The sequence below is a fragment of the Mesoplodon bidens genome (assembly GCF_964165515.1).
Source record: "Mesoplodon bidens genome assembly, chromosome: 19".
Taxonomy (NCBI): domain Eukaryota; kingdom Metazoa; phylum Chordata; class Mammalia; order Artiodactyla; family Ziphiidae; genus Mesoplodon; species Mesoplodon bidens.
In genome coordinates this window covers 47,659,768-47,675,920 of record NC_138179.1, presented here as the reverse complement: position 1 = coordinate 47,675,920, position 16,153 = coordinate 47,659,768, and the positions used below count along the sequence as shown (strand labels likewise).

Below are 16,153 nucleotides of genomic sequence, written 5' to 3'. Positions count from 1 at the left end.
TCCAATTTTTCATATTTTTAAAGATTTGCTCACTGTACTTAACAAAGCATTCACATAAAGCATTCACTAATGTAACAGACAAGACTTCAGAGCATTGAAATCCAGTGTGGGCTGCAGACCCGCAGCAACAGCATCACCTGGGGCTGTCAGAAATGCAGACTCTCAGGCCCCATCCCAGATGCATTTTGGCAAGATGCCCAAAGGATACGTATGCTTGGTCCAATTTGCGAAGCCCTGGCCTAGAGCAGGGGTTGACTAACGTTTTCTGTAAAGGACCAGATAGTAAACATTTTAGGCTTTGCCTGCCTGTCACAACTACTCAATTCTGCCATCTGTAGTGCAAAATCAGCCACAGACTGTATGTAAAGGAATTAGTGTGGCTGTGTTCTAATGAAACTTTATTAATGGACACCAAAATTAGTTTACGTAATTTTCACGTCATGAAGTACTATTCTTCTTTTGATTTTCTTTCAGCCATTAAAAGTAAAACTCATTCTTAACTCAGAGGCTATACAACATCCCTCTTCTGACTTGCCTTTCTGGGCTGACCATGCCCAAGGCCACTAGCTGAATGATCCCCTACTTTCTCCTCTGTGGGCTTGGGCCCCCTTTCCCTCATGACCTGTGTCACTGTGTCTGAAGGTTGATTACTTAAGCCTAATATGAAAGGTCAGTGGAAGAACTAAGATTCATAAAATACACTTTGCCAGCTTCCACAAATGCAGTGTGTTTGCTGTTGTTCCCTATCTTGACGTTTTCTGAGAAAGACCAAAATGGAGGATTCAATAGCTCAGGGGAGGGGGCTTGTTCCTTTTCAGGGGCACTTATTCTCTTTGCTCTTCTACTTGTCTGTTTTACATTTCAGCTGCTGGGAAGAAGGAACACACAAGTCAGGGAAGACTAGTATTCAAAAGTAACATTTGGGGAGAGAGTTGAAAGAGGAAATTAAAGAAGGGAGGTACTCTCCAGGAGAATAAGAATATTGTTCCAGCATCACTGGGCTGTGGGGAAGAAAGCATGACGATAAAGAAAGTAAAGTGTGTCAAGGAGACTTGCTCAGGAAGGCTTTCTGAAGCAAGCTGGGCAGAAGGAGGGTATGAAAAACACAGAGATAGGGGAGAGATTGGCAGAGACTCTTTTTTTTTTTCTTTTTGCGGTATGCGGGCCTCTCACTGTTGTGGCCTCTCCCGTTGCGGAGCACAGGCTCCGGACGCGCAGGCTCAGCGGCCATGGCTCACGGGCCCAGCCGCTCCGCGGCATATGGGATCCTCCCAGACCGGGGCACGAACCCGTATCCCCTGCATCGGCAGGCGGACTCTCAACCACTGCGCCACCAGGGAGGCCCGGCAGAGACTCTTATGCAGGCTGAGATCTGAATTTATTTCATCTATAGTGCACTTTCATGGCAATCAGATGCTTTTCCACTTTGTTAGGAATGGGGAGAAGGGAGGAAATAACACTGACCAAATGCCTACTGTATGTCAGGCACAGTTACAAGGCATTTCCCATCACTATTTCAACTTTAATTAAAGCCGCTCATGGGATTAGGTGTGCTGGCCAGTTTTCAGATGAGGAACCTGACAGGTGAAGAGACGGCATTAGGACCTAGTTCTTTCCAAGCACCAGCGCCCTGACGTTCTACACGGCCCTGCCTACCAGAATTTATAGTGGAAATATTGCCTTCACACAATTTGTTATTTCTTCTCACCATTAGAACCCTTCAATTCTCCAGGATGGGGGAAGAACATAAACAGACCAGATGACTTTTACATTTTTCTCTACTTACCCGCACCCCCCCCAATAAAATGTAATGCTTTTTTTTTTTTTTTTTGGTAATGCTTTCTTTAAAGGGACATCAAGTCCTTTTTCTGTTATGAAGAAAATAGCCCCACAAACAACTCAGTACATTGGCAGCCTGGTTTCCGAAGTTAAACTGTGTGCTGCTAACCAATCTAATGACAAACGTCTACATCCTTGGTAGAAATGTGGTTTGGGGACCATTTATTTAGGGATTACTCTGTCAGGCACACACATTATCTCATTTCATCTTCCAACAGTCCTGTGAGGTTTTTAACACCATTTGATGGATAAAGAAACAGGCTTAGAGAAGTGAAATATCTTGCCTAAGGCCACACAGCTGGTAAGAGGCAGGGCCAAGATGAAAACCAGGGCCCTTGACTAGGAAGTTTGTCCTCTTAGCCACCACACTGCAGGCCCCTTCTAGAAAAGGTGCACGTAAGGTGCCCTGCTCAGTAATATATGCCAGATGGTGGACATTATGAAACATTTAAGAAGATGCTGGACATTCTTTAGTGTGGTACAGGTGAAAGGGCAAGAGTGCTACAGCTACTTTAGTTTTTCCCAGTGTCTTTCTCAAAACACCTCTGCCATGAGTACCTGAAACCACAAACCAGCCAACAAAAAACCAGGGTGGTGGCTCCAAACATCAAATAGGAAACCACTGAATACCCTGATCCCCTGCCTGGAGATTGTCATATGCCTACTGTACATTTTAGGCTCTAAGTAGTACTGAAATAAAGGATTCCACTTTAACCTAGAGTTTCCCGAGGTCCAATGTACATCTACTTCCTTTAAAGCGTTTAACCTATCGAGATGTGCAGAGCACAGCTTGGGGAACACCAGCGCCCTGGTCCTGTCTGTGACTAGGAACATGAACCTGGAGGACTTGTCATACACTGAAGGCAGGAAGGACCAGATGATCAATGTGCACATCTAGATGAATCCATGTTTGAGCCTTCTGAAGCTGATGGGAATTGGGCCTTTGCATGGGGAGTGTCACCATTTGCCAGTCTATGACAAGTTGAGTCTCACAAAGTTGCCCTGTGAGCAAACACACTTTAATTAATTAATTAATTTATTTATTTCTGGCCATGTGGCATGTGGGATCTTAGTTCCCCGACCAGGGATCGAACCCAAACCCCCTGCATTGGAAGCACAGTCTTAACCACTGAACTGCCAGGGAAGTCCCAGTAAACACACTTTAAACAAGTTGGTTCATGAACCCAAGGTTAAATCACATTGTGAGAACCATCTGACAACAAAGCTTATTTTGAAATTATCCATCTATTGTTCTTTTTCCTTACTGTTGATATTTGATATTTTCATTTATATGATGCTTATAAACAGAAGCACCTCCTTTTTGTGGTAAGCAAATTCATTAAATTCCTATGAGCAATTTCTGTTGGGATGAGTGTTAAATGTGGAGTGGGGCTGTGAACAGACCTATGGCAGTGTAAGTTCTTTGACATGCAGAGGAAAACGCACTAGGCAAAGTGAAACTAAAAATCTCATCTTTTCCTGTATTTCAGTAACTACTTTTATTTTTTTTAAAAATAATTACCTCAAGGGCTTCCCTGGTGGCGCAGTGGTTGAGAGTCCGCCTGCCGATGCAGGGGACACGGGTTCGTGCCCCGGTCCGGGAAGATCCCACATGCCGTGGAGCGGCTGGGCCCGTGAGCCATGGCCTCTGAGCCTGCGCGTCCGGAGCCTGTGCTCCACAACGGGAGAGGCCACAACAGTGAGAGGCCCGCGTACTGCAAAAAAAAAAAAAAAAAAAAAAATTACCTCAGGGACTTCCCCAGTGGTCCAGTGGTTAAGACTCCGTGCTCCCAATGCAGGGGGCAGGGGTTTGATCCCTGGTCGGGGGAACTAAGATCTCCCATGCCACATGGTGCGGCCAAAAAAAAAAAAATTAGCTCAAAAAATAGAATCATAGCCTTATTATTATCTTATTATCCTCTAGTCCAAACTCCTTCACAGATGAGGTTGGCGAAACTTGAAAGGTTAGCTAACTGGTCCATGCAGCTTGTCTGTGAAAGAGCTGGCTGGAACTCAGCTCCAACTCTGTCCAGTGTTCTTCCTTTTAAACTCTTCTCATTTGAGACATTCCAGTGCCATTTTGAGGAGTTACTTTTTTGATCATTCGCTATAATGACAGAGCTTGCCTCACTTGCTTTTCGAGTTGTAGGGGAAGGTACTCCTGCTCTCTTGATAGTCCTTCACCTTGCCCTTTTTCCTACCCTCCTCTGCCTGGAACTTGCTCTCCCCCTCCCCTTCAAACATTGTTATCTTTGGAAATATGTGTGTGCACAGGGCCCAACCTGGCTGGGTTCGAAGCAAGGTGACTCTTGGTTGAATGGAGTTTTTCCACAGTGCTTGAATTTGTCCAAGGCTTTGGAAGGCTGGGCAACTAACAAAAAGTTAACTGCCTGCCATCCTTTGCCCTTCCAGCAGGTCTGTGTTCCATTAATACAGGATGAATTAAGAATAAGGAAGAAAGAAAGGCAGAAACTCCCCTTGAAGTACTTGCCTACCCCCTGGAAAAGTTCAAGGCTCTTGTTCATTATCTGAATTTTTCCCAAGTGATTTGCCTGTAGTCCTTAAGTCATCTTCAGACATCTGATCAAGGCAGCATCAAAGGAAAATAAAAAGTTGGGTATTTGCGTTGAAGTCAGTGTCCTGGCTCATAGAAGTCGGTGGAGAACGTGATTTTTTCTCTGGTGCTGGGTGATCAAAATGGGAGGCTTTTTCTGTGCAGGAAGCCCTCCTAGCTGCGGGAGCTACTGCACCCTTTCACATTTCCCATTCCTCAGCAGACACTGAGGGGCAGGCCTGTTTTCTCCATTCTAGCCCTTACTCTCCGAGCCTCCTAAGTACCCAGGAGGGCCTTGTTTTTAATCAAAGGTTGAAATGGAACCTCCCCCCGGGGGCACCGAGAGAATCCCTTTGGGGCAGCATCCTGGTGGGGGTGGGGACTCAGCCTTGATCCCAGAGGACCTCTTGTCTCTGGAGACGTCCTGCCAACCAGGTACGTGGAGGTGAAGCGCTGTCCGCTTTCCAAGGCGGCTTGGATTTGGGGAGTGGGAGGGTGAGTTTGGAGAGTGGCGGGGCGTGGGAGCCAGCCAACACGGGTGGGCACAGCCAACTCACTAACTGGGCGTCTCCGGGGAAGTTCGGGCGGGGTTCGCCGGCTCACGGACTTTCTTCCTCTAAAATCCATCCCGGGCAGAGCAACCCCACTTCTCACCCAAACTCGTGGAGACCAGGGATTAGGCTGGCGCGGGGTTCGACGAGGCGGATCGGGGAAGCGCCCGGCCCCGGCGGCGAGGCCCCTCTAGCTCCGGTCCGCGACCCAGGGCGCCGGCCCAACCTCCTCGGCTGGGGCCGGTCCCGCGGGGCGAGGGCCGATTTTACGGAGACAGCAGTGGGGTCTCCGGAGCTCCGAACCGGTCCGACCTCTCCTCGCGTCGCTGCGGGTCCGCCGGCGCCGCCCTCCCGCCCTCCCTCAGCCGCCCGGCGAGGCGGCGGCCTCCTCAGCCGGCGCGGGGTCCCCTGGTTAACCCCTGCCCGCCAGCCCGGCCGCTGATTGGAGGAGGCGGGGCGCCGGGGCAGCGGGGACCCCCCCACCTTCCTCGTCCCCTCCCCCTCCTCCCCCACTGTCGGCTCTTCCCCCACCCCCACTGGACCCCCCCTGCCTCCCAGCCGTGCAAATCTCGCGAGGAAACACGCGGTTTCACTAGTGTGTTTACACCGATCACTACTAATCCGGACCGAACCGATCCGGATTAAGGGGCCGGAGGCGGGTCGTGGGCACCAACGGTTCCGACCCCCCCCCCCGCCCTCCACGCCGCACCCGAGTGGCCCCTAGCCGAGTGGGCCCCCACCTCCCGGCCGGGCCTGGGCCCTTCTGTGCCTCCCTTGGCCTTTGTCCGGCGCCAGGAGACCGGTCCCGCGCCCCCCGCGGCCGCCCGGGCCCGGGCCCGCGTCGGGCGCCTGGCTCTGTACGCGAGCCCGGGGATCTGCGGCCTCCGAGGCCCCCCTCCCCCGCCCGCCCTCTCGTGGAGCCCAGCGCCGGCGGCGGCTGCCCGGGCGGGGGGTTGCGGTGCTCAGGAGAGGCCCCGGCTCCGCCCCGGGCCTGCCCAGGGGGAGAGCAGAGCGGTCCGCAGCCGGGTCGGGTCGGGGCCCCTCCCGGGAGGAGCGTGGAGCGGCGGCAGCGGCGGCGGCAGGTGAGAGGCTGAGCCCTGAGCGGGGGAGGGCGCCGGGCCTGAGGCATTAACCGTCCGGGCGACCCCTTCGGCTGAGGAGGCTGCGGCTCGGGCCCACACGGGGGCCGGCGCCGGGCCGCAGCTCCTCGGCTCTGAGGCGGGAGGGGCTTTCCGAGGGCTGCGGGTCGCTGAGGGGCCGGGCCGAAGATGGGGGAGGCCCAGGCGGCCCCGGCCTGGGAGTGGGGCCGACGGCCGGCGGGGAGAGGGGGGCGCCCGGGCAGCTGGAGGCCCCGGCAGCTTCCCGGGCGCCCTCGAGAGCTGGCCCGCCCTCCCTCCGTGACAGGTGGGCCTGGAGTTGGGGAAAGTTTGGAGCCGGCGGGAGGCGAGGGGCGCCGGGACCAGGCCCCATCGGTCCTGCTTCCTGGCTGTGGGCTACAGGGAGGATCCCAGTCTAAGGCCCCGCTGGAATGGAACAGAGTGGATCTTTCCTTAACATGAGTTGACATTAAATGGAATAACCGCTGGGGCGTCATTTTCCGGGCCAGGCCTGAGGATGGAGGTTTAGGAAACGTGCCGAGAGACCCTGGGTCTTGAAGGGAGGTTGCAACCTCTGCCATTCTGGCCTCGATTAGGGTAGGGCGAGACGCGAGGAAGGCCACTTAGGGAAACACTCTCTCAATCTCTTTTCTTCTTCTTTTTTTCTTTCCTTTTCTTTTTTAAGATGCCTTTCTACCCTTCCGAGAATTTCCTAATTCCCTCTCTAACCTGCACTTGTCTGTGTGGGTGAAACTTTAATTTGCCACCCTTTCATTCCCCTTTGCCCCAGGCTCTCAATCCAGGAAGGGAAATGAAACTGGAGGACTTTGTAGGGGTTGTTACTGGAAATTGTGGAGGTGTTAGATTGCAGAGGAGCATGTTTCATTCATGTTTTCAGTGAACTTTTAAATCATGCCAATCGTTCCAATAACTATTTAATAATATGTTCAAAGGGGTTCTATGTAATGGTATATGCACCTCTTCTACTTTTAACATTGGGGAGGTTTCCAATGGGTTCTGCAAGAGTTGATCTCTTGCAAACGATGGAGGTATTTGCTGAGAGTAGCCTGTGCATTAATTGGTCGTGGAAGGAGTTTAAAAATGGTGTCCTCCTGCCCCTCCCTGCTTAGAAGGAGTGCTAAAAGCAGATGTCTAGAGAAACCTACTTGCTCCAGGGAGTGGCAGAGAAAGATTTTGTAAAGGGATGGTTATGGAGCTATACCAATTTCCTGAGTGAATGCCGGTTGACGGTTTTACCATGGATTCTCTATTAAATTTAAAGTAATTCCTTTTTTCATGAGCTACTATCTGCTCCTTAGAGCAAGGAGGCATATAATAGCATTATTTTAAGTTATTAGTAGCTTCTGATTCATGCTGTTTTTTTTTTTTTTTTTTTTTTTTTTTTTTTTTTGTGGCTGCACTGGGTCTTAGTTGCTGCGTGTGGGCTTTCTCTAGTTGTGGTGAGTGGGGGGTTACTCATTGTGGTGGCTTCTCTTGTTGCGGAGCACGGGCTCTGGGCGCGCGGGCTTCAGTAGTTGTGGCACACAGGCTCAGTAGTTGTGGCGCACGGGCTTAGTTGCTCCGTGGCACGTGGGATCTTCGCGGACCAGGGCTCGAACCCGTGTCCCCTGCATTGGCAGGCGGATTCTTAACCACTGCTCAGAAGAGGACTTTTGAGGCACTTTATAACTTTAAATGTGTTACTGTTTGATGCAGCACATTGTAGTTTATTACTTGTATGCCATATTTATTTGAGGTTTACCTGTACGTGACCATTTGGTGAAATAATTACTCTGAGTTTTGTTATATCTAAAAATTGGTTCCTCATGTTTTAGCTTTTATGGTCTCACAGGTTCTTTTTCTTTTTCAGTAGAAATGATGGAAGAATTGCATAGCCTGGACCCCCGACGGCAGGAATTATTAGAGGCCAGGTTTACTGGAGTTGGTGTTAGTAAGGTGAGTAAAATGATGATAACAAACACTGCTTACAGTCAAATGTAAACACATTTAAAAACAAAGAGCAATTTGGGTGGATCATACAGATACACTGAAGGGGAGACGATTTGGCTTACGGTTCCAGTGAGCTTTTAAATCCTACCAGTTGTTCCAGTCATTTAACAGTATGCTTGAAGGTACTCTCTATGGGAGGATATACTTCTTTTTACCCTCTAATATGGGAGAGGTTTCCCATGGGTCTGTTGCAAGGATATTAACAGGATGTGTATGTAGATTCTATGCCACATTTTGTCAAAGCTCAGTCACTCAGAAAAAACTGTTAATGAAAAGGTATTGGCATAGCTTCGTTACGCTGGACTTTCTGGATAGTTACATGTAGAGTTTTGAAAAATCTGCCTCTGCTAAGTCTGTCAGTTCTCTAAATCTCCAGTTCAGCAGATTCCTCCTGGTTGTACCCCCAGACTGCTTTCTCTCTCCTTCTATTTTTCCTTCTTGTTCATTCTTTATTTTGTTCCAGGAGCATAAAATAAGATCAGGCCTCATGAATGGGCGGGTGTTAAGTTAAGCAGTGTTATGGCTTCCTATGCATTCTTATATACCTGCTACTTCACCCCCTACTCTCATAGGATGGCTTTAGTACAAATGTAAAACATATTTATGATTTTAATACAGTATATAAAATATGTTTATGATGTTTTATTTAAAATCTTTACCAATCTAAGATGTTGCTTCCTTGGGCTTGAGACTCGAGAATTTTTGATCTTTGACTTCATGTGATACATTCCTTCCTGTGCTTTTCAAGAAATCTTATTTCTCATGGTGACTTAGATCTTAGTCTCATGCTTTGGTCAGTAGCTTCTTAATTTTTATTTATTTATTTATTTAGGCTGTGTTGGGTCTTTGTTGCTGCACACGGGCTTTCTCTGGTTGCCACGAGCGAGGGTTACTCTTCGTTGCGGTGCACGGGCTTCTCATTGCGGTGGCTTCTCTTGTTGCAGAGCACAGGCTCTAGGCATGCGGGCTGCAGTAGTTGTGGCACTTGGGCTCAGTAGTTGTGGCTCGTGGGCTCTAGAGCGCAGACTCAGTAGTTGTGGCGCATGGGCTTAGTTGCTCCACGGCATGTGGGATCTTCCCGAACCAGGGCTCGAACCCATGTCCCCTGCATTAGCAAGCGGGTTCTTAACCACTGCGCCACCAGGGAAGCCCCAGTAGCTTCTTAAAGGAGAAGGTGTTTGTCAGGGTTTAGTTGGAAAAACTGGCTGCTTTGAGGAGTCTCATAATTTTGGTGAGCTGGAATAGCCTGATAGTTTTTGTCCATTCAACGGCTACTGAGTACCTGCTGCATACTAGGCATTGTGCAGGGTGTTAGGGATGACGCCTCAGTACAGTGCTTCCAAGCCTCCCCGCAGTGTGGAGTGGGCAAGTGCTCTAGACAGAGAGCTGATGCTGTGATGAGAGCTGTATTAGAGCTGTGGTAAGGTGCTATGGGAACACAGGAATTGTTACACATTTTGTAATTCTTGGTTTCTTGGCCTCTTTAAATAACTGATTTCTTTGGCACTTTGGAGCAGCTATACTCCTGACTGTTGCTGTATATTAAAGTTACATGTGTAAATCTAAATTCTCTGATCTAGGTGAAGTAGCTTCAACTGTAAGTGAGCAGTATATTTGAGTATTAAGTTGATCTCTGATTCAATTGATTACCTAATAATGACCTGTGTTGTGTCTTTTAACTGGGGAATTCAGCAAAAGGCTCTTATCCAAATCTGTCTGTTCAGATGGCCACCTACTGAGTAAAAGTGAGTTTGTATTCAAATTGTATGCGGTTTAAACTCTTTGGGCTTCCTTGTTAGGATGCTTTTCTTTCCTTCTGTTTTCAGGTTCATGGTAGCTGTATCCAAGCATACTTTCCTTGGGGTAGAGCGTAAGTTACGGGAATGAGTAACATTGTGAATTCTGCTGCCCAGGCCCAACCTAAAATCATGTAACTAAGGTGTCAGAAAACTTTATCTGTTTAATAGCAAGTTCTCCGTTTGATACATAGAAAGAAGTTACTTTATATCCAAAAGCTTTTATGCCATTAATTGTATGTCATTTTGAAGTTTCCAATCATGGTAAGTATATTGATTACAATAAATTTGTTATTCATGGACTAGCAGGAGAGTATTTTTACCCATAGCAAAGAAACTTGGGAAGAAAAAAAAAAAGGCAAGTAAATTATCCTGTGTTTTGTGGAGTTAGGAAGAGGAAAAAGAAAATCTCCATTTTGCAGGACTTCTTTTGCCTGCAAGACATTGTATCTCTCAGACCACTGATTTGAAATAGGAGTGGGGAGGTGGCCACAATACTGGAAGAAAAGGTGCTTTTGGATAAACTCCTTCTAGCTTGGAATTCCTCATTATGTGTCATAATTTCTCAATGAGGATGTCACTGTGTTGATGACAGCTTTCATTTTTACAGAGATCATGAGCGCTTTCAGCCCTTGCTCCAAATGGGAGAGCAGAGTGACTTTCCTGTGATAGTGCCATCTAGTGGGACTGGTGCAGCCTCATGGGCTGTCTCTTGAGTCTCTGCTAACTATTCATAACATTTTCAGTACTTTTTGATATCCATAGAAGGAAGAAGGTCAGTGCCACTGTGGATTCTTTCCTAGTGGACAGGGTGTTTTAAGTAGCTGCAGTCTTTGAACTTCCTGGTTATTATAGATATTCTGTCATGTTGCCTTGAGTGTTTTGTACCTGCAAATTGGATATACATCACAAAACTTAGGCTAAAAGAAAATGGCCAAGCCACCACATTTATTACTTATAGTATTTAAGTTGCTCTTTACTTATATTTAGGTTATTGGCAAATTAAAAATTTTCTTGTACATTGCATTTATATGCATTAATTTTATGTAATTTTATGTATAATATTTAACTTATAATAATTGGTAAAACAAAGGCATTTGTTTTGCGCTTTGGGATGCACCATGTGGTTTTGTTTAAGAGATTGGTGCTTTCTGTCATCAGTGAGTTGATAATAGAGGAAGGTAACCTGATGAGCACTAATCTATAGCTGACTTCCCTCCTCTAGTCTATCTGCCACGTTTACGAGGACCTGTAGCCATACTCTTAGCATTTTTGAGGTGATAGATTAATTGGGTTACGGACCTACTTCTTAATTTCTTGTTGACTTGACATGCGAGCTATCCTTCTTTAAGTTCTCTTCCTTTAAGTGCTAGATAATCCACTTCCAGTAATGTGAAACTGACTGTACCTTGTATTCATATGTTTTCAATGAGGACTTGATGCAGTTTATATTCTCTACTCTCTCCCCTTTTGACAACTTAAATACAGGTAGTCTTGTCTCTGATTCTCAAGACTGTAAAGTAGGTGGATTTCCACCCTTGCATGCACTGTTAACTGTACCTAGTTGAATTTTAATGCTAAGATAGTAACAAATACTCTTCCGTGTGCCAGATACTGTCCTGAGTACAATAAAAGCAATAAGTGAATTTAGATATTTCATAACAGGGATACTAGTCTTTTTTTTTTTAATTTTTATTTATTTATTTATTTATTTTTGGCTGTGTTGGGTCTTCGTCTCTGCGCGAGGGCTCTCTCTAGTTGCGGCGAGCGGGGGCCACTCTTCATCGCGGTGCGTGGGCCTCTCACTGTCGCGGCCTCTCGTTGCGGAGCACAGGCTCCAGACGCACAGGCTCAGTAGTTGTGGCTCACGGGCCTAGTTGCTCCGCGGTATGTGGGATCTTCCCGGACCAGGGCTCGAACCCGTGTCCCTGCATCGGCAGGCAGACTCTCAACCACTGCGCCACCAGGGAAGCCCACAGGGATACTAGTCTTAATAAACATTCCTTCTCTTTTTATAAGACACACTAACTGATGCCCACTGCATTGCTCCCACCAGTTGATTTATAGACTTACCGAGGGTCACTTTATGACAGCTTGCACTTGTATTATAATCATATAGTTCAATACAAAATTGTGTTAACCATTGACATATGATTGTAAAATGAAAGAATTGTCGATTCGGTGAAAACTAAGTTAACTGCCTTGGAAAGACTGAATATAAAATGAGTCAATAAGGAGATAACTATAAAAATTTATTTAAAAAATTTTTTTAATCTGGAAGAATTCTTCATTTAGATCCTTGACAAGTATCTTTAAAATTCTTGCTTCACTTTTAAAGAAATTGAAACTGGAAATTGTAGATGATGCATTATGGATGTGGTTTGTGTAAGACAGTGTGAAACTATAGTGAATCTATAACTCAAAGGGCCTGTATCAAAAGCTTGGCAACAGAATAAACATTTATGTTTTAAGTTCAAAGAAGATGTTTAAGGTGTTATTTTTTTAGGATTCCCCACTATCACTTACTTTTTTGATTAATGTCATTGGTTTCAGTTGTATTGAATGAAATGGATTATGCAGTGTGTTGATGGTATTGACAAGAAGAGCAAAATGAGAAGCCATGAAAAGTGGCACTATCTCTTTTGGCACAGTAAGAACCTTCACTTTATAGAGCCTGAAGCAAGATCATGTAATTTTAGGTAGTATCACATAGTAGATTATTTATGTCTTCTTAAAGAAAAATGATCTCTTTTCCTATCTTTTATAAATTTGTGAGTCTGATATGTGAACATTTTATTTTATTTTATTTTATTTTATTTATTTTTTTTTTTTTTGCGGTACGCGGGCCTCTTACTGTTGTGGCCTCTCCCGTTGCGGAGCACAGGCTCCGGACATGCAGGCTCAGCGGCCATGGCTCACGGGCCCAGCCGCTCCGCAGCATGTGGGATCTTCCCAGACCGGGGCACGAACCCGTGTCCCCTGCATCGGCAGGCGGACTCTCAACCACTGCGCCACCAGGGAAGCCCTATGTGAACATTTTAAATGATCACATTTGGTTTCTGAAAAGACCTTTAACCAGCCAATACCTTTCTCCTGTCATTTAGTGAATTGCATCAATTAGAAGGTGTCAGTTATCAGTATCTAGTGTTAGCTATTTCACATACCAATGCCAGTAATTTTAAAGAATGTGTTTAGGTGTTTATATTTAGTACATAGTTAGATGGTCAATAAGCATAAATGTTGAAAAATAGTATACATTTATACTGGTTAGTTTTAAGGAACTGTTGATAAATTTATTATGTTTGCTTTTATGTTACCTTCTCCTTTTCATTACAGATCTTCCTCGACTTACAGTGGGGTTATGTCTTGGTAAACTCATTGTAAGTTGAAAATATCAGAAGTTGAAAATGCATTTAACATACCTAACCTATTGAACATGGTAACTTAGCCTAGCCTACCTTAAACGTGCTCAGAACACTTACATTAACCTACTATTGGGCAAAATCATCTAACACAAAGTGTATTTTATAATAAAGTATTGAATATCTCATGTCATTTATTGAATACCGTACTGAAAGTGAAAAGCAGAATGATTGTCTAGGTACAGAATGGTTGTAAGTGTCTTGGTTCTTTTACCCTCGTGATTGCATGGCTCACTGGGAGCTGTGCTGATGCCGTTGCCCAGCGTCATGAGAGAGTGTTGTGTCACATATTACTAGCCTGGGAAAAGATCACAATTCAAAGTTTGGAGTATGGTTTTAACTGAATGTATATCATTTTTGCACCATCATAAGGTTGAAAAATCATTAAGTGGAACAATTATAAGTCGGGGACCATCTGTACTTTAGTATTTATTTAATTCTACCCTCATTTCACATGTAGTCAAGTATCAACTCATTTCTCTTCTTTCCCTAGTATTTGTCTGCCCCACTGCTACTGCCTTAATCCAGACCTTCCTCATTCATAACTGTAATAGCTAGTTTCTCCTATCCCATTCATCTTTTTGTAAACTGCCACCAGTTATATTTCTAAAAATACCAGTATTACTGTTTTACTCCCTTGCTTTAAAGGCTCCACATTGCCTACTGGATAGAGTTAAAACTCCCGTCCAAACTTTTTAGCTTCATGGATCGTTGTCTGCTCCGCCACTGCTGGGCGCTGCTACCTCAAACCATGACTGATCTTCTAACCTGTAATGTTAGTAAACAGGGTTCTGCTGTCTCCTGTACCGTCCCTTTTTATTGGTCACATGAACTTACAGTTTACTTTTCAAAGCCTAATCTGGATATCCCTTCTGTATAGCTTTTCCAGATAGCTGCACCATCTAGTTGCATTACCTTATTAGCGCCTGATAACCTACTTTTATTATAACACATTTGTTTTCCCCATTAGTCTCCTTGAGAACATGGGTGATACCTTTATTTCTGACTATTCAAGTGCTCAGCACATTGTATACACTGAATAAATCTTTGTTGAATTGGAAAAGAGTATTGAGCAGATGAAAATAGAGTTAATTGTCACCTATATAGGCATGTTTCTTCTTCTTCTTCTTTTTTTTTTTTTTTGCTGTACGTGGGCCTCTCACTGTGTGGCCTCTCCCGTTGCGGGGCACAGGCTCTGGACGCGCAGGCTCAGCGGCCATGGCTTACGGGCCCAGCCGCTCCGCGGCATGTGGGATCTTCCCAGACCGGGGCACGAACCTGTGTCCCCTGCATCAGCAGGCGGACTCTTAACCACTGCACCACCAGGGAATCCCCCATGTTTCTTCTTTTAATCTAGCTCCAAACTCTTGTCTAAGATTGCATTTAAAGCAATGACATATATTTGGGCTTAAGTCTTCCTTATGTTTCTTTTAAAATCTTTCTTATGCTTCTTTTACCTTCTTTTGAAATTTTTTTGTAATTTATTGAGTAATTATCTGCTATGAAAGACAAACATTCTCATACTATTTTCCCCCCCTACCTTCAAATTTTTGTCAGTTATATTATTATTTATTTTTAATATTCCATTTTTCCACCTTCTAGTTTGAAAGTTATGCACTCTTTTATTGGTTACCACAGAAGTTACAATATGTATCCTTAATTTATCAAAGATTAATGTTAAATCATTAACATTAAACATTAACATTTGCCCTCCTTTTTGTCAATATAAGGACCTTGAACATTTAACTCCATTATTCCTCTCCCACCTCACACGCTATTGTTCTGTATTTAATTGTATATGTATATATATTTAACTAGTAGGCTTTTAGAGCAGTTTTATATTTATAGAAAATTGAGCAGTTAGTACAGAGAGTTGTCATATACTACCATCCTATCCCTCCAGTTTCCCCTATTATTAACATGTTGCTTAAGTGTGGTAGACTTGTTACAAATTGATAAACCGGTATTGATACGTTATTATTAACGAAACTCCATAGTTTAACATTAGGATTTACTCTTCGTGTTGTACAGTTCTATGGCTTTTGATACATGAAAAAAAGTCATGTATTCATCATTTGTATATATATTTTAAGAGTCCACAGATTATTATTGCACCTGTTTTATAGTTACGTTCTTTTTGCCTAACCTACACGTTCACCTATGTGTTTACCGCTTTCTTTGTCATTCATTCCTTTTCACATCTCTGCCCTTCTATCTGGAATATTTTTTCTTTTGCCTGAAATATATCCTTTGGAATTTCTCTAGTGTGGATCTACCAGTGATTGTCTCTTCATTTTGTCTGCTTTAAAATGTCTGTTTTTGGTTTTATTCTTGAATCGTGGTATTTTTGCTAGGTTTAAAATTCTAAGTTGGTTGTTATTTCCTTTCAGTACATTGTTTACTATTGTCCACTGACTTCCATTATACTCTTTTTATTTTTAGTCTCATTGCCATTCTGTTGAAGGTAATCTATCTTTTCTTTGCCCATTTTCGAGATTTTCTCTTTGTCTTTGATCTTCTGCAGTATAATGTAGGGATGAGAGATATGTCTAGATTGGATTACTTTTTTTCTTTATTATTTTCCTGAGCTTTATTTACATCTGAATATTTTTGGGGAACCTGAGAATACACTTAAAAGAAATAGATTTTAGTTTTTAGAGCAGTTTTAGGCTCACAGAAAAATTGAGTGGAAGGTACAGAGATTTCCCAGATACCTCCTGGCCCTGCACATTTGTTACAACTGATGAACCTATATTGACATATTATCACCCAAAGTCCATAGTGTACATTAGGGTTCACTCTTGGTGTTGTACATTCTATGGGTTTGGTCAAATGTATAATGATATATATTTGTTATACTATCATACAAAGTAGTTTTACTGCC

General features: G+C 44.6%; 1 protein-coding gene across 5 annotated transcripts in view; it reads left to right on the top strand.

The window, feature by feature from the left end:
- Positions 1-3,580: 3,580 nt before the first annotated feature.
- Positions 3,581-16,153, top strand: part of TLK2 (tousled like kinase 2) — a 110,768-nt gene continuing 98,195 nt past the window's right edge. For 2 of the 5 annotated variants that reach the window (XM_081218557.1, XM_081218555.1), the window contains exons 1-2: positions 3,581-4,828; positions 7,912-7,997. In XM_081218557.1, the coding sequence (XP_081074683.1) occupies positions 4,711-4,828; positions 7,912-7,997 (204 nt within the window). In that variant the 5' untranslated portion in view covers positions 3,581-4,710. Of the gene's footprint in view, positions 6,027-7,911; positions 7,998-16,153 lie in introns of all 5 variants that reach the window. The other 3 variants (XM_081218556.1, XM_081218559.1, XM_081218558.1) reach the window with 3 other exon arrangements.